This window comes from Apium graveolens, chromosome 10 (assembly GCF_009905375.1).
Source record: "Apium graveolens cultivar Ventura chromosome 10, ASM990537v1, whole genome shotgun sequence".
In the NCBI taxonomy this organism is placed as follows: Eukaryota; Viridiplantae; Streptophyta; class Magnoliopsida; order Apiales; family Apiaceae; genus Apium; species Apium graveolens.
Genome location: NC_133656.1, coordinates 211,024,317 through 211,043,260, shown reverse-complemented (window position 1 = coordinate 211,043,260; position 18,944 = coordinate 211,024,317). Strand labels below are relative to the sequence as shown.

General features: G+C 31.8%; 1 protein-coding gene across 1 annotated transcript; it reads left to right on the top strand.

The window, feature by feature from the left end:
* The first annotated feature begins 9,306 nt into the window (after positions 1-9,306).
* Positions 9,307-15,735, top strand: LOC141693121 (F-box protein PP2-A15). The gene is made up of 3 exons (XM_074498125.1): positions 9,307-9,854; positions 10,367-10,485; positions 15,052-15,735. Exons 1-3 carry the CDS (start codon positions 9,546-9,548, stop codon positions 15,512-15,514), a joined length of 891 nt encoding a protein of 296 aa, XP_074354226.1. The 5' UTR covers positions 9,307-9,545; the 3' UTR covers positions 15,515-15,735.
* The last annotated feature ends 3,209 nt before the right edge of the window (positions 15,736-18,944 follow it).

The following is an 18,944-nucleotide window of genomic DNA, read 5'->3' as shown; positions in this document are numbered from 1 at the left end:
ATCATAGGAATTTGCAATTATCCGAGTTAGAGGAAATGAGAAATGATGCCTATGAAAATGCTAAAATTTATAAAGAAAGAACCAAAGTTTTTCATGATAAATCAATTTAGAGAAAATCCTTTTCTCCCGGTCAAAAGGTTCTTTTGTACAATTATAGGCTTCATTTATTTCCCCGAAAATTGAGATCAAAGATGGGAGGGCCCTTACATTGTTAAAGTAGTTTTTCCTCATGGTGCTATTGAAATTGAAAATTCTAAAAATGGTGACATATTCAAAGATAATGGACAATGTCTCAAACCATTTTTAGAGTTGTCAGTCGATTCCGAGGAAGAGGCCATCCACCTCATTGACCCATGATCGAGTAAGCCTCCTTCAGTAGGTAGTTTTAACTCTCTTCATCCTTTATCAGGTATATTCTCATCATTATCCTTGCTTATTTCTCTCTTTTGCATACATTGAGGACAATGCATGATTTAGGTATGAGGGGGGTTTTAATGTAATTCTTAAAAAATAAAAAATGCAAAAAAAATCAAAAAATCAAAAAAATCAAAAAAAAATAGAGACATTTTTAGCTAAGTTGTCTTACTCTCTCTTGAACTTTAATAGTAGTTGGTGTTAGCATGTTTTCAAAAATTTATATATATAGTGCCTTTTAGATTATTTAAACGTAGCTGAGCAAGGTGTCTTTTTGAAACTTGTGTTGAACGGTTTTCACTCTAGATCCCAAAACGACACTTTTTGCACAAGACCTTTGTTGGAGAGATTGTCTAGGAATGTTATTCGATACTTGAGAGAGAACCCACATGTTAAAATAATGTCGAATCAAATTTTTGTGAAAAGAAAAAACAATAGAAAAATGCAAAAAGCAAAAAAAAAGAGAAAAATTTGATGAATAAACTATTTCAATACCCATTATTTTTATAAACAAAAATCTTTAGATATTGGGCACAAATAGAATTGACTAGTCTTGTTTTGTGGTCTTTGTTACTCGAGTTATTAAGTTCGTCGGGGGATTTCAAAACCTAGTGCCCTGAAACCATCTGGTTTGGGAGTCACTGACCTAAAACTCGCTACATGGGTAACATAGAAAGCCTAAGAAAACAGACATCATAAAGCCAATTGAAAAAAAAAGAATAATTTTGTAAAGTTTGGCTAGATACTTGTTTTGATAGGGAATGAGTTAGTTCAATATTAGTTGAAAAAGAGAATATTCTTAGACAGTTAAATTCATCAAAGGACTTAAATTCACTACACACCTTGGGATCTTTTGTAAAAATTTTAAGTCTACATAGATAGATTCGAGTCACCCACATCCCGGCTATAATTAGAAGAGTCATTAAGGCATGTATTTTAATTATAAAATCTTCTTGTTAACACCAATGAACATTAGAGTAAAATTGAGGTAGATGCTTGTTAAATTGTCTCAAAGATTTTATGGATATATCTTCTGTAAACCCTTAGGAGACAACACTCCTCCTATAGAGATCGTCTATGGGTTTAACGAGTTGATAAACCTAAAATTTCTCATCACGCCTACGAAAAGGAGCATAGGATTTTTCTTAGTTAGCATTTTTATTTTTGATTTTACTCGAGGACGAGCAAACGATAGGTATGGGGGCATTTGATAATCTCATAATTTTACATTAATTAATACCTATTTATTGCTTGCTCCCGAATTTAATAATTTAATTATTTGATTTTATAAGTATTTTGTACGAAAAAACAAAAAAAGAGAAAAAGAAAAGGAAAATGCAAGAAGGGCAAAAGTGGAAGCAGAAAAAGAAGAAAAGGAAGAAAAGAAAAGAAAGGAAAGAAAATGGGAGTTGGCTACATTCAAGGGTCAAGATTCTACCAACACATATGGCAAATATATGGCTTGGATTTAGCCAACACCCCTAAAACCCTAATTCTTATCCTATAAATAACCACCCCTTTTCATGTAAACCACACCAAGTAACACATAGCTAACCTAGTATTTTCCATTTTTAGTTGTAGCCTCCTTTTCTTAAAAGTTGTAGATCTACTTTTCAAGTTGCAATCATTCTTCATCTTTGTAAACACCTTTTTATATTAATGCAAGTATTTTTATTATAGTTGTCTTTATAGTTTATTGAGCTATGATATCTTTCTAAATCCAACAAATAATAAATTTGGGGATGTGAAAGGAGCTATTTTAAGGAAGTTTTACACAGAATGTTTTGGAATTCTTTTCCTTAAAGGAATCCTAATCGCCATCTAAGTTGGAGACTTGTCCACCAAGTCTCCCAACACAAGTCTAACCCTAAACTCACCTCTATATAAAGGGCTCTACCCCTCAACATAGAACTACGTTTTGGCTTGATTCTCTACTACATAAAGATACATAAGCATATTGTAAGGACTGATAGTCCCGAACGTGAGAGCAGCCATTAAAACTCGAAACTCACAAACCCTAGCATTAATTACTAACGCGCTCTAGTTTTTATTCCACAACAATGATGGAGATGGATGATAAAGTTACAAAATAAGCGGAGTAGGCGACTGAAAGAGACTAGAAGACGGTGGGTTTTGAATGGGCGGCTGGTTGTTAGAAATTAGAGCAAGTCCAACTGACTACTTATATGGCCTCTCAACATTGATTATAAGGATTTTGAACAAAATTTGTGCTCCAACAGCCTCTTAGTGCTTCCTTAAAAATTTAATAGCGTCCTCTCACTTCTTATTTTTAATTACTTCCTCATCTTTTTAAGGATCCTCTAACTATTAATTTATAATTTATTAGGGGACCACTATCTCTTTTTCTCTATTAAATGTTAAATTTTAATTGATGTGATATACTTTTAATAATAAAATATTAAATAAATAACAAGTATAAGTAGTATTGTTGGTGACAAACAGTACTATTCAAGTCTTAATTCACTAAGAACTAATTTTTAATACTATATTTGAGGATTGAGTTAAGAGACTGTTGGACTTGTTCTTAGAAGATAAAACCAGTTAAACTAACCTAATAGTAATACTCTTGTAAGGAAATGAAGTGCAAGACTTCTAATTCTAATTAGTAGATATGCACTTATGGCCCGTTAACTCAGACCCATTTCCCCCATTTACCGATTAATCTCTAATCGGTACCTTAACCGATTAGTTCCGATTTCTGATTTTTACAACCATGCCTATATATTCAGTTATGAGAATCCACTTTAACTTCCCTCCATGAAACAAACTTATACTTATAACATCATCACCTTCAACAAAAAAAATTATTTTCAACACCTTTAAAACACAAATAAATACGCTTAGCAAAAAAACACAAATAAATACATTTGATCACTCTGTGTATGTCATTAAGGTTTAACATACACAAAAATAATATATCAGGAACAAATGGGTAAACACAATAAAGGGTTAAACAATAACCGGCATATGCAAACATAGAGTTTTAAGCATAACAATCAAGCAACCGATCAAAATTTATTGCTAAAACATAAATTAAAGGTAGGAGAAATACTAACAGAGCTCTTGATGCTATACGCCGTTGAACGATCCACAAAAATGATTTCCTCTCAGCTAATCGCTATCGTAATCGCCGCTTCAATTAAGTTTAAGATGTTCATTTAGTTTAGAAGTAAAATGATTTAATTTTTAGGGTTCAAAAAGTATATAAAACTTGATCGTCACTTTACTTTTTAGCAAAAGACGTTATTACCCCTCCAATATTTACCAATATGTCGTTTAAATGTCGATAAGGGCTAAAGGGTACATATTTTGAAACCTTAGGGGTCAAAGGGTACGACTCCATTCATTTGGGGCTGATGGGTATACAACCCTATACTTTAAGGGTCAAAAGGTCATTAAGCCAGAAGATAAAGTACAAAGAAAGTTTCTTGTTATTAAAAGGTCATCAACATACACAAGTATTAGAGTAATAGTTGTGTATGTAACAAAGGTGAATAAACTATAGATAAATTTAATAACTAGTTCGTTCTGAGGTACCTGCTTGTACCCGTATAAAGATTCCTCCGGTCTGTAAACTGGTTAGTTGATGAAGGTATGGTTGTACGTTCAATCCGCTCAACCGCAAAAACCATCCGCTACCGGTATGCATATTACGGTTAATTATAAAATGCGGGTGGTTGTGGATGTAATTTGTGATAACCGCTAAATTGCGGTTTGGTTGCAGATTCATTATTTCAAAAACCGTGAAAATCCAATCGCAACCGCATATTACATAAATTAATATATTTTTAAAAAAATATTTGAAATATACATATAAATGAAAGTTACTCAAGTATTGAAACTTGGACTTAACGCAATATAAATAAAGTCCGAAAAGTTTTGCATCAACTTTTATATTTCAGGATTAGTTTTTTCTTTTGTAATATGTTACTAAACTATTAAATATATCCGTGCTTATTGAATTTTTAGGATTATTGAATTTATTTTGTAAAGGCTTATAATTTTCATATGCAATATTTATTAAATTTAGTTTTTTTAATATTTAAGCGGTTGAACCGCAAAATCAACTGTAACCAACTGCAATCACGTGGGTAGATTTGGTTGATTTTTATATACCGGCGGTTTGGTTATGGATGGAGATATTGGAAAATCGCAAGTTACCGTTTGATTTGATTTTTACCTTCCAACCGAACCAAACCTCCCCGCGTACACCCCTATATTAGGGTTGCATAACTGGTTGATTGAGAGTGGTTATGTTTCCTAGTCCAAAATAGCCCTTTGGCAATGTCATATAAATTATCTCATGCAGGTCACTATGCAAAAATTCATTGATAACATCTGTTTGCATGCTATGACAGTTGTTAATACTTGTTATTGCTAGAATGATGCCCCTCATTTTTGTCATTTTGGTAACATGGGGAAAAATTCCCCATAGTCAATATCACTGACCATCTTGCAAACAAGAAGCAAACAAGAATTACCAACCTGAATAATAGTTGTCAGCGGTTCCACCAGAAAAAAAAGTTTTGAAAAGCCACTTGCAGCAAGCTACCCTTTTACCAAGATGAAAGGGTATGAAATCACATATATCAATTCTTTTAAATTCTTCTAATTCATGATTTATAGTATCAATGAAGTGTTGATGTTGAATAGCTTGCTTATATGACACATGCTCATGATGCTTTGTAGGGGGGCTGACCTCCATGACCAATATTAACATCCAAGTTTACGGGATCTGGAGTTGTATTGTGGAGAACAATATCCATGAAGTTGGGATGGTCATGCCTATACCCATATCCTAGTCGAGGAGCTCCACAATCCCTCCAACTGGATGGTTAATAGTGTAAAGATGACCACTGTGTGCATGGAAAACCTTTCCTGAAACCTAGCCACGCGTTTTCTTGCGAGGAACACATAAACAACATAGCACTGACATCGCCTATCATGAAATAATATGTCGATCTGAGATGCGATATTGCAGAATGGAATTGGAGCACCCAAGTTGCTAAACACAGTAAAAGCATCAAAGTTATCGGTTTCAATAATGATGTCACCATGACCTTCAATGTGAGCTCTTCGAGGAGCAACATAAGCAGCTCATAACGGATTTCGCAAAGGCCAAACGAGAAAGTCCTGAAAAAACTCCATGAGTAAGATGCTTCATAACACCGTTTGTTGTGCGGTAGATGACTTCAATTCCTCATACGTTACCATTTTCAAGAGGTTCATCAACGCATACATTGTATAAACATTAAGGTTCATCAACATACACCGCATGAATATTGATTTTGAAGGTGCCCGAGGTTAGAATCCATTGGAATGCCATGAACAAAATATAGTAAAATTTTGAGAAAGTGCGATGTGGTGGAGTGATATATATATGGGTCTTTATATTAAACTAGCTCAATGACCCGCGCAATACACGGACATGTTCTACGTTGCATCTTAGTTACCTTCATTACTTAGTTACCTTTATTTGTGTTAGTTGCCTTAACATTTTAGGCTGGGTTTGCATTACTCACGATTATCACTGTCTTAGCTAATTGAAATTTTCAAAACGCAGGTCCGTTTGTTTCGAAACAAATGGTATATCGATGCATCAAATTATTAAATATAAATATTGTTTAAACATTACTCTAAAATTATATTTTTGAGTCTTCCATAACGACCGTACTCTAGATATGAACAAGTTTTTATTCTTTTTAATATATGTATATGTTTGTGTATAATGTATTTAAATGTTAAATGTGTGACAATGAATTATACTATAGTTAAATTGAGATAAGTATATATTGGTGAAGACATTAATAATTTAAGCTATTAAGAGTCAATGATGAAGGAATATTAAATATAAAATTAATAATAATTAGTGAGTTGGATGTAATTAATATATGATGTTAAATTTAATATTTATTAATATATATTTATGAGGGGTATTTCTATAATTTTAATTGAATAAATTGTCTCAACCAACCCCCATTTGCTCTATTATATATATATAATAAATAGAAGATAATAGATTTCAGCATAAAAGGGTTATACATTTGACATGGATAAAATGTATATTAAGTACACAAATAATCAATTAATTTAGCATAAAATAATTGATAAATGAAAAATTAATGATATATATGTATGTGGATCGTAAATGGTATAAAATATATATTTTTATATTTAATTAACAATAATAATAATATGTGAAAAATTATTGAATTAAAAAAATGTCAACATATTTGATTTAGGCCAAAAATATCCCAAATCGAGCTGAAAAAGGTCTGACGCAGTCCGACTCAATGACCTGAATACCTAAATATTTTACGAAAATCCGATCTTGTACACAAATAAAACGTATAAATTAATACGATAATCTTATAATGAATATGCGTATATTCATATTTTGTGTGTAACATACAAACCTATCGGTACTATATTATAATAGACGAAACGTTAAAAGTTTGGTCAGTCATTCGGTCAATCTAATTTTAATTGATATTGAAGTCAATTTACTATACCAATTTAAATTTTAATTCATTTTGATATATATATCTATATTATTATAACTGATAAAGAATTCAACTTATTCTATTATAACAATCTTTATTATAATAAACAATTTAATTAGTATATAGATATTATAAATATCTATAATATACTATATAAGTTAATTTATCAAAATAAAATTAGACAAGGTAAAATAAAATTATATATACTATTTGTACGAGTTAAAACAAAATTATCATGTTGAAATGTGATTAAAAAATTAAACTCAAACCAAAAAGATAATTAGTTGAATTTTGTCGGTGTAATTAATCCCCGGTTAAAATACAATAATGTAAACTATTAATTCAAGATAAAATAAAATTAATATTAGGTTAAGCGTAATTCATATATTATTGATCCAAACTAAAACTTAACTTTTAGTTAAAATATAATCATTTTTTGTAAAAATACGTAAAAGTATCGACATAATTATATCGTTCAATAAGTATCATTGTCTTTTTCAAATATCTCTTATTAAAAATAATGAACAAATATTGGTATTAATATATTTATAATAAAATAATGTCATTTAAAAAATTTAAATGAGCAAATTTACGATTTCAATTTAAATTTATTAATAAGTTATATAATAGTAAAAAAAAAGATTTATGCATCGCACATATTTTAAGCTAGTATGCACATAATACGAGATATGTTCGTGCATTTAAAATATTAACATGAGTATGATATAAAAAAATAAAGGGCTTTTTTTTAAATGCCCCAGCCCAAAAATATTTTTTGCAAAAATACTATCATTTTTTTAAAAAATTACAATTTACTTTTTATTTACAAAAATATTATTTTTTATTTTTCTTTTTTGCAAAAATACGGTTTTCTGCAAATTGATTCAACTAGATGCAATTTCGACGAATTCGACGAATTTCATGCAATATGAAATGCAACCAAAAAAACTCAATTGAACTAGTTGCATGTTTGCTTGATTTGGTTGATTCCGTATTTTTGGCAAAAAATTCAAAAAACAGTATAATTGCAAAAAAAATGAAAAGTTAATATTTTTGGTAATTTTTCAATAAAATATATGAAGTGAATGTAAAATTAATTTATGATATTAAAAATAAAATAATATGGTTGAGATAATATTAAAAGTAAAGAAATAATAGTCAAAATACACCACTTTTCAGTTTCTAGTGTCCAAAATGTCTTTGTGCGCGAGTTCCGCCCTAAATACCCACGAATTACGCATTCTTAACATGCGTATTCAGACTTTTTAAAACTTGTAAAGAACACGCATGTTAAGAATGCATGTTTTTTTTGAAAATACAAAGAATACGTATCTTCATGATGCATATTTGCTAAAAGTCAAAAAACCTATACGCATGTTGTAGATGCGTGTTATTTACAAATTTTGAAAAAAATGAATCCGCATGTGAGTAATGCGTATTCTGTAGGTATTTAGGGCGGAAAACCCCGCCAATCAGCATTTTGGGCAAATCTCCCCAAATGGTGTGTATTTTGGTTTTTCACCCAAAAGTAAATCTATGACAATCCAAATAATAGGAATGACGTCCGCGAGGGTTGACTCGGTTGATTAAAGAGGGGATAACTATCGTTTTGGTCACAACCATAAAAGCAAGAAGAGTAAAATAATACTCCCTCTATCCCATTTATTTCTTTACACTTTCCTTTTATGGACGTCCCATTTAATTCTATACATTTCAAAACTTATCAAAAATAGTAAAAATTTAATAATATAAAAATCAACTACATCCACTACTTACTCCCATTACACCCACTTTATCCATTAAATATTGATTGGTCCCACCACTTTACCCAATTTTATACTCTCTTTTCGCTAAATTAAATATTATTTACTAAATTAAATATATTGATTTACCAAAATTACCAAAAATAACAATATTTTACTATTATGTCTTGTCCTCCGTGCCCAAACCATTTGTATACGAATGACTGGGACACAGGGAGTACCATTTAACATGTTTGTGTAAATCAATTTATTACTTTTATGTATAAAAACAAGGGTCCCTTCCTCAACTATGATTGGCCGGGGTTAATTTTAGAGCCAACCAACCCTTCCGTAATGATTCATTGAATTATTGCGAAAAAATAGAATTGATAAAATTTATTTTTTATAGTTAATAGCTTTTATTCGATTAAAATTCAGAAATAAATATACCTGAAGCCATTTCGAGCTATTAACGTGATAACAGAGACAATTTCTTGTTCGTGTTCTTCTACAAGTAAATTTATATTATTTTCAATTTATTATAATTTTTAAAGCAATTAAATGAGGAGGAGGAACTTTTGCCTAAAAACAAAACCGAAATAAGGAGGGACACATGAGTAAATGAGTACAGCCCATGCCCAACTGTTAGATAAGAACATTTTACTTTCTCTCTCTCTCTCTCTCTCTCTCTCAAACATTCACACTTTTCCCCAACATTCTTGTTGGATTGTTTTGTGTCTGAAAATCACGCCTTTTTCACCACTACCAACCTCCTCCTGTCACTCCACAACTACAATTTCAACCTAATTTAGAACTATTAGTACTAAAAAACCTAATTTAAAAAAAAGGGAAAGGGGTGATTGCGATGGGCGCGTCACTGTCGAACCTAAACGGTTCGACCAACGGATTAGGAGGACCTGGACTGGGTGACATCCCTGAGAGTTGCGTTGCCTGTGTTTTTTTATATTTAACTCCCCCCGAGATTTGTAATCTGGCTCGTCTTAATCGTGCTTTTCGTGGCGCTGCTTCTTCCGACGCCGTTTGGATTTCTAAGTTGCCTAACAATTATCTAGATCTGCTTCACTTATTGCCTCCTGAGAGGTACCAGCATCTTTCTAAAAAAGACATTTTTGCCATTCTCTCCCGCCCTCTTCCTTTCGATGGCGGAAACAAAGTCAGTCACTCTAATCTCTTTGCATTTTCTAATTCCTGTTTTTTTTTGCTAGGGTTTTGGTTGAATTTATATATGTTTTTTTAGAGTAATTGTTGTGAGACTGATTTTCGAGATTACTATTGGAATTGGATGCCATTTAATTTCGTTCGCCACTTCTGGTTAATGTTTTCCGAGGGGGGTTATTTACAGAATGTTAGCTTGTGTTGACGGTATCTACGGGATGAATGAGTTGATATTACTTTATTGTTCGAATTGGTGTATTTTAGTAAGTAACTACCTGACAGAGATAAATTAGGACTAAGAGTGCTCTTTATCCTGTAGAAACCCCAATTTTCATTTCTGAATGTTCACTTTTGTTGTTGATTTGATATGCGTAACTATGTTTGTTTATTTTGACTGTATGGGGATGTGTGGTGAAGATTGGCAAGTAGAGAATGCAAGCCTTACTAAGATTCAGATGAAATGTTTTATTACTTGTTGTTCTGTATTTTCTGATTTTTAAGACTTTATAGGAAGTATGGCTGGATAAGATCAGTGGAAGAGTTTGCATGTCAATATCAGCAAGAGCATTGTCCATAACTGGGATTGAAGATCGGAGATACTGGAACTGGATTCCAACCGAAGAATCTAGGTTTGAACTTTTAAAACTTATTGTATATTGTGTACGGTTGATTATTACATGCAATGACCTTTTTGCTATTTGTGGCTGCATTATGTCTAAATTGCCTTTTCTGAAATAGGGATAGGGATATATTGATGAATGAGTAAATTCGCTGATATTATTGTTATTTAATTTGATAACGATTGCTTTCTTGATACTGTTTTTACATAGAATTTGTTCTGCTTGGAAAGCATATCACATGTTTAGTACGACATAATTATATGAACAAACTACCATTTTAGAGTAAAACACAAATTGCTGACTTATGTAAATTGCTGTCATTTATGTGGATGATTTAATATCTTGATTACCATTCTCTCCTGTGCTTTCATAACCAATTATTTTGTTGGTCCTGTAAATCAACAGTTGTTCGCACTTTCTCATTATTAATCTCTTTTGTAGAAATCACTTCCTATCATTTCATATTCCAACCTTATCATTTTCCAAATCGGTAAATTTTCATTAAACAAATAAGGCCAAAATACACAATATTACTAACAACGGACATGCACAAAACTTCACCAAACATCGTTCATTTGACATAATTAGAACTAATATAATTTGATTGAAAGCTAGCAATAAAGTCTGATGAAAGAAAAAATAGTTCGCATTTTTTATTTCGGGAGTGACCTAATGGGAAGAGGAAGAGTTGAAGGAGCTGCTTAGGAAGATACTTCATGCCATCTTAGGAGCATGGAGGAAGCAAGGGTATGCAAGAACAATCGCAAATACGTGTAGTATAATCTAGTGTAAAAAAGTGTATACGATATCTCATTAATTTGCAAATAACAATCTGGTTAGTCCTTGTTCCGTAGTGGCGTATGACGGAATGCACCCGTTTAGGGAGTCCCCCTTTTAGAGAGAGGCCTCACCGAATGATTGTTTGTATTGACTAGGTAGTCTATACAGTCTATACACTCGTTTTATGCTTCACGTATTCGCAATTTTGTTGCTCAGTGCTACTTCTTTCTTCCCTGCTGTGACGACAGGGCAGAGTATCTTTATAGGCCCCATCAACTCTTCATCTCCGTTGCATATCACTTCGGAAATGATATTGTTTTTTTTGTTTTAATTTTAATTAAATATCATTTTGCTAGCTGCCAATGTATTAGTTTCAATTTTTTCCCAGTTCGTTTCTTTGCTGAGTAAATGGTTTTGGTGCTTTTTATACTAATTTCCGAGTGTTGTGCATGTCTATTGTGTGTGTGAATTGTTATATCTATATTCCAGTAGACTAGACAGCAGAGTTGATTGAGGCAGTATGCGGGATAATGGGTCATGAGGAAAGAGAGGATTTTGTATATCTGTCCATATATATATATATATACATATAATGCTGGTGCTGAAGGCTGTAGGGAAATGACTTCTGTAACAGGAAACTTTATTGAATATGATGAAATAGAAACTTAAGTTGTTAAAGACTGTAGTTATTAATTATTATATATTAGGAGTACTAATCATCCAAAGTTCACTTTTGTTTCTCAATTTTTAATCTCAATGAACCTAAATCTATTCTATTTATTGTTTGATTATGCATTTTATACACCACAAATGGTAAAACCGAGTCAACTAAGGTGTTTTACGAAATCACTAAATAACACACGCTAAAGGGTTGGCCTGTGAGATGCTGGGAAATAAGTTTCTCCAAGAAATGATGAAAGGATTTTAAGTTTTAATCTAGGCATGAACCAACTAATTGTACATCTACTACCACTTTTCAGAGTTGTACTTGTATGTGAGTTGACATGTGCGTGATGATGCACATCCGAGCTAAAAGCCATGGACACCCAGAAAATAAAATCACAAAGTTCATTTGCAGAATGTGGCACATTCATATCAGGTAGCTTTTCGTTTGAAAATTCAACTGGGTATCTCTTAAAACCTGGATCTCCGTATCATTATTTCATGATATGTGATGCTTTCAGGTTACACATAGTTGGAGTGATGCTTGATGTAGAGGTATATGTGGAGTGGTTAGGCAGAAGGAACCATGATATAGTTTTTTTTTTTGTAGTGAAAAGTTTTTATGCCAATGGAGATATTCCACCTATACCACAGGGGTTAATGCTATACTAAGCGAAATTGTATGTATTTTAAAGAGTTTGTTCTTCGCTCAGACCAAACACTTCAGCCCATTAATCTTTGAAAAATCTGAGTTATTGACACGCTCAGGGGATTGATACTTTGAGTTTATACAGAGGTATAATTTGTACTCGGCTTAGCAAGCTGAGGTATCGAGTAAGGTATACTCTATTTTTGACATATAAAGATCTAAAGCGTGAGGTGTATTTATTATTATCCTTTGTGTCGTGACTTGCAAGATATTTATGTTACTTTAGTAAATCTTACCCGGGGAGAATATTTTATGGTATTGTACTATTTGATTTAGACATATTTTGAGCTACTTTTTGCACTTCGCATTATTTTTTATCAATACTTTCGATATGGTTTACAAATAGTTTGAGACTGGTACTAGTTTTAGGACTTTATCATCTCTGAGTGCTTGTGCACTCCCCAGAATTCTGTTAAAAAGTTTCTGTACATCATTAGTGTGAACATACTATATGAAATTCGACTAATCCTTGTCTCTTTTAAGGCTGAGAAATACAAGGGGTTACATGTTAACCTGTTTACTTGAATAGTACACCTAATGCATTTCCTTGTCATTATCCAAAATTTATTGTTCTTGGTTGTTGCCATACATATTGTATGCGAGTATTATATTATTACTTTATGGTCTGGTCTGGTCTGGTTGCTTTGAACATCTATTTATCGCATTATGCATATTCTGTGTTGCCATCCCTCATCTCTCGTCCTGAAAAGTAAACTCACCAAAGACCTCTTGGTCCCAGTACCCCCTTTGCTCCCTTTATGAGAGGTCGATGGTTCAAACATTGTCAAAGACGAATTGTGTGTGAGTGTTATTGATTATCAAAAAACAAAACTTGAGTATATGTAGTGTGGTAGTGGTGACATATGAATCAGTTCAGGCAACACTTTAAATATGTAAGCCTTGAAGATAGTGTTTGTAACCTATTATATGTATTTATCTTGCACTTGCTGTATTCATATTGATTAGGCAATTTGTGATAAAAAAATTGTTTTTATACTTTCAGCTTGATTCCAAGGGATCATTTTAAGTGGTTCAAATTTAAAAACATTCTTAACATTTGAACCTTGTAAATTGTCTTAATACACACACATTAAATTTTTTAAGTCCCTTCTATTTCTTTTAATGGGGTGTATATAAGGCACACAAGAGTTGGATTTGTCTTCTCATTATCTTATTACGTAATTTAAAAGTTCAAAGTGAGTCATCTCCATTCTTCAGTTACATCAAGTATACCTTTTAGAAATATCAAAGTCCTGCAAATGCAAATTAGGAGTTTTATTTGGATATGAAGTGGCGATAGTGAAACAAGAAGTGTTCTCATAGAGCTTGATTACATTATATTTAAGTATAATTATTCTCGATGTTCTTAATGTAGAGAAGTGAAAAAAACTGTGAATGTTGTATTGACTTTTAACCATTGTTAGAATGATTAAGCATGTGGTTAAGTATCCCTGTCGTGAAAGTGCTCTGTTTCAATACCTAACTTGCTGTCATGTATGTGGGGTCAATGCCAGTTGAGGTTCAAGGCACACTTTTATGTGCTGAAATCATCATTTGAAACATAAATTAACTATGGGGCTCACAGTTGGTGTACGTATTCATCCACAGATTCTGGAAATTATAATAGTGTAATACATTTTTTTTTTTAAACCTGAATAAGAAGCATGTGGCCCGTGATCTGGTGCTTTGGCACTAGTCATAATCCAAAATACCACACAGAATCTGTCAGTTTCAATATTAGAAGTGTAGTGAGAGAGTGAATATAAGGATGTCTTTCATTGTTTACGTGGTAAACTAGGAGCCATTGCCATTAGTAAATGAGCTACCTGATTTGAAAACCCTCTCCCCTCACCCTGGGATGGGTAGTCTTTCTTGCATTCTGTACTTGTTCATATTTTTGTGATTTAAATTGCCTCACTCATCTTGTGTATATGTATCTGTACAAATTTGACAACCTAATATTTTTCTAGGAAAACGGTCATTTAGGCCTGTATGGTCCAGTTAGGTTGGGTTTTTCTTTTTCTATATAGCACATTGGTACAGATGGCACTACAAAATAAACTTCAAATTACAGCGGATCATGTTTGATGATTCTACATCTTGCATATGTGAGTTTTAATTTATAAATGTGTATTCCGGGTACTAATATGTACTTGTAGATGCATTCTGCTTGTATGCTATGTATATATGACTATTTTGTGATTGTACATGTATCCTGGGGTATTGTACTAATATTTTTGAAGTCTGCGATAGGTCTTATCTTGTTTGTATTTTGTTTATATATTTTGTCCTGTGGTGGGGGTTTTGCCACCAAGGCAATAGACTAGTTGTCTGCTTGCTTCTGCTATCTGTAGATGTTCTAAGCAAAGAAACATATGTTTCAGAGTTTCTTAGTGCACCAATAATTTGATATCTGGCTGCAGGTTCCAGGTCATGGCCTATTTGCAGCAAATATGGTGGTTTGAAGTAGATGGATCAGTAAAGTTTCCTCTCCCTCCAGATATATATACTCTGTCATTTAGGATTCACCTTGGAAGGTTTTCAAAAAGACTTGGACGACGCATTTGCAATTTTGAACACACTCATGGATGGGATATTAAACCAGTAAAATTTGAATTGTCTACTTCAGATGGCCAGCAAGCATCAAGCCAGTGTTATTTAGATGAAAATGAACTAGACTACGGCAGTGGAAATAAAAAACGTGGACGCTGGATAGAGTACAAGGTAGGCGAATTCGTGGTCAGCGATTTAGCTGTTGATACTGAAGTAAGGTTCTCGATGAAACAGATAGACTGTACACATTCTAAGGGAGGACTGTGTTTAGATACTGTATATATAGTACCCAGTGACTTGAAATCACAAAGAAGAAGTGGGATTTGGAAATGAATGTTGTATAACAAGTGAGTAGCTGATGTGAAAAAGTCTCAATTGTTACTAAACCAAAGGAAAAGAGTTTTATGTTTTACACAATTGTCGTTGGTGTGGTCGGAGAATGTCGTTTCAGTGTGGTTTTGTAGTTGTGTGTCCAGTGTCCTTAATCGGTGTTAACTTATATCAATGTATTTAGATCAGAGCTTTTTGTTATATATATAATTCTTCTCTACAAATCTATTAGTATATGTTGAAGATTTATACTTATATCGAATCCAATATATAGAGTCTAGACGTTCATACCTCATAGTTCATACTAAACTGAGAACGTATGGAAAAAATGATAAAAATAGCCAATATTTTAAAAAATTTAACCCAAATAGCTATTCTCAAACTGACTTGGTATCCCATCGGCTATGGAGCCAAAGTTGACCAACTTTTAAAATTTTAACTATCAAGATTTGGTCTATCAAGATTTGGTCTATCAAGATTTGGTGTTCCAAATTTGTTTAACGTACGTATATGTATTTATTATTTTTAATAATTATATACAAATTTGGTATTTAATTTTATGTAATGTTGATTATAAGAGTCAAGTTCTATGGAGACTTGTTGGAGACCACATAGATCACTTATGTTCTGCGACTAATATCTTGCATGAAAACATTGCAAAACATATTATTTTGCATATTATGTTCTACAAAGATCACTATTTTATTCAAAATATTGAAAATCGTACATGTACTGCATATAAAACATTATAAAATGTTTTATTCTACAAAACATATTTAGTTTGCAGAACATTTGTTCAAATTGCAGAACATACACATTATACTTATTAAACTTAAATGATGTTCAACAATTTTAATGAATTAATGATATTCGGAAAATATACTTCACACAATAATATATTTGATAGTGTTTTGATTGTAGAACATAGGTGGTCTCCGACGTCTCCGACGTCTCCGACGTCTCCGACGTCTCCGACGTCTCCGATAAAAATGTGGTCTCCATAGAAATTCTCTCTAATTATAAACATATTTATCAAAAAATTATAAAAGAAATTCATTGTTAACCAAATTTATTAATTACTTATATAATTATTTTAATATAACATTTTATAAAATATTAATAAAATATTATGATAAATAAAATTTAGTTAAATGTTTTATAAAATATAAAATTAATGTTTGTTAAAATTTTTTTATCATGTTTAAAATATTAATATAACATCATCAAATATGTTTTTATTAAATATATTTTTTATTTTCACTTAAATTAAATAAAAAAAGATATTCGTAACATTTTCACTAAAAGATAACCATTAGAATGATATAGTTAAAAGATATAGCTACTTTCTCTTAGAGTATCTCCAAGACTATTAGTTAAACTTGTTAGCTAAAATATAATTACCTAAAATTTTGTTGAACCTTATACTCCATTGATGTTAGCTATATTCATTAGCTATATCCAGAATATTATTTTATTTTTAATTTTAAATATACAATTAAAATAAATTTAAGCTAATTATATTCAATATAATTGAAAATAAAATATTTATTTAAATCAAAAATATTTAATGACGATATTTTAATTTTTTTATATTTATGTAAATATTTTAAAGTAAATATTATAAAATTGAATTTTTTTTACAATTATATGTATAATAAAATTAATATATAGAAACATTACTTACAAATATATAGAAATTATAAGTGAAGCATAATTTATTATAATATAATATTAGAAATTTTAAAATAAGTATTAAAGTTACATATATTAAATAAAATAAGAGTTTTAATATAAATGTTTTAAATAATATAAATATATGTATGTATCAATGAGTTTAGGTTTAAATTAGGTAGAGTGATATTTAAATTAGGCAGGACTTGGATCTTTTAGCTAATGACTACAGCGGGATAGAAGATATGTAAAAATATTGCTAGTTGGAGGGGTATTTTTTTTAGCTAATATATATATATGATACTGCCTCATAGACTTTTTAGCTAACATATGCATTCTGTTGGAGTTGCTGTTATATTCTATTATATCTAAATATGGTAATTATTTTTGAAAAAGTTAATATATCATATCTCTGTTCAGATATTTAGTCTAAAGTATAGGGTGAATTGGTTGAAGTTGGCTGTGCCAATGTTATAATTTTGAAGCTAAAATATTGTAAAAATTAAGTGTTAAGAATTAAAGATGTCTTGGAGATTTCAGAACATATTTGACCCAACTCCCAAGTTGTATATCAATATGAAAAGTCAGTTGTGTCCTGCTATGAATTGTGTTCTGGTTGTGCACTTGACATCATGTCAATATATGTACATTGAGGTTAAACTCTGCTCACAAGTTTGTTTTAGTTATTGTGGTGTTAGAGAACTTGCAATCCTTGTAAACCGAATCAACAGATCGACAGAGGAAACTAATGTAGCAACAGATTGACTCGTCATTGAAATGTAAGTCCATAGATTTTGGTCAGTCATTTCATCAAAAATCGATGGAGTGGTGATGGATTGTGACTATCAGTTTAATTCAAGGATTAATAACTATTGCTGAATTAGTATATTCCATGACGCTTCACCTATTTTAATTTACGAACGTTGTATAAAAATTGCATAATATTTATTATCATGGCCATGGTCTTGTCATTTTAGGATTTTTGGTGACGGTGACTGATAGCTATAATCTTGGTATCTGGTTTTAGACCTGCAGGGATTGGTCTAGTTTCTTAGTTTTGTGATTGTGTGCGCGGTTATTATTTGTCTGACTCTCCTTTTACCCCTCCTACCGGCATCCAGGTGTCCGCTAAGCCAATAACTTAGCGATTATTAAGGGCTATGGGAACACATGGGAGGCAGAGAAATAGTGAAAAGAGTGACATGGTGTGTGAGTGAATGACACGTGTAAAGTGGTGGCAATGGATAAGATCACAAACAGGCTTACGACAATCGAGGATTAGGCCTACGGTCTGCCCTCGATGGACGTCGACTTTTAATCCCTAAAGACAACTTACAGGCGTGTAGCGCTAGGGTCCCTTGTTGTTCAACCGAAAGGAAATGTTCAGCAGGCGTATGATATTATAAAGCCATCAGTTGCCCCCGATAAGAGCAGCTTTCTTCCGGAAGCCATTTATTAAATAGATGAAAATTATTTTGGAAATTTTGAGATATTTTAAAAGGGGCAGACGATTCGGTTGCAAAGATGAACATGGGAGTGATGGGGTGACGTGGCTTGAAGGGAGGTGTGAAAAAGGCACGAGAATTGAGAGGGAGTGAGTCACACGTGCCCGTTTTTTGTTTTAGTGGGTCCCATTTAAAAATGTTTTTTTTAAAGGCACGATGGTTTATTTTCTTGAAAAACGGGGGAAGTTAACATTTTTCAAACACATGACATAATCATTTATATATCACTCCATTTTTATTTTCTTATTCTTACACAA

Excerpts from the sequence above, each read along its gene's own strand:
- LOC141693121 (XM_074498125.1), top strand. The coding sequence starts at position 9,546 with ATGGGCGCGTCACTGTCGAACCTAAACGGTTCGACCAACGGATTAGGA. Across the intron at positions 9,855-10,366 it reads CTTTCGATGGCGGAAACAAA|GAAGTATGGCTGGATAAGAT; the intron begins GTCAGTCACTCT and ends AAGACTTTATAG. Across the intron at positions 10,486-15,051 it reads ATTCCAACCGAAGAATCTAG|GTTCCAGGTCATGGCCTATT; the intron begins GTTTGAACTTTT and ends ATCTGGCTGCAG.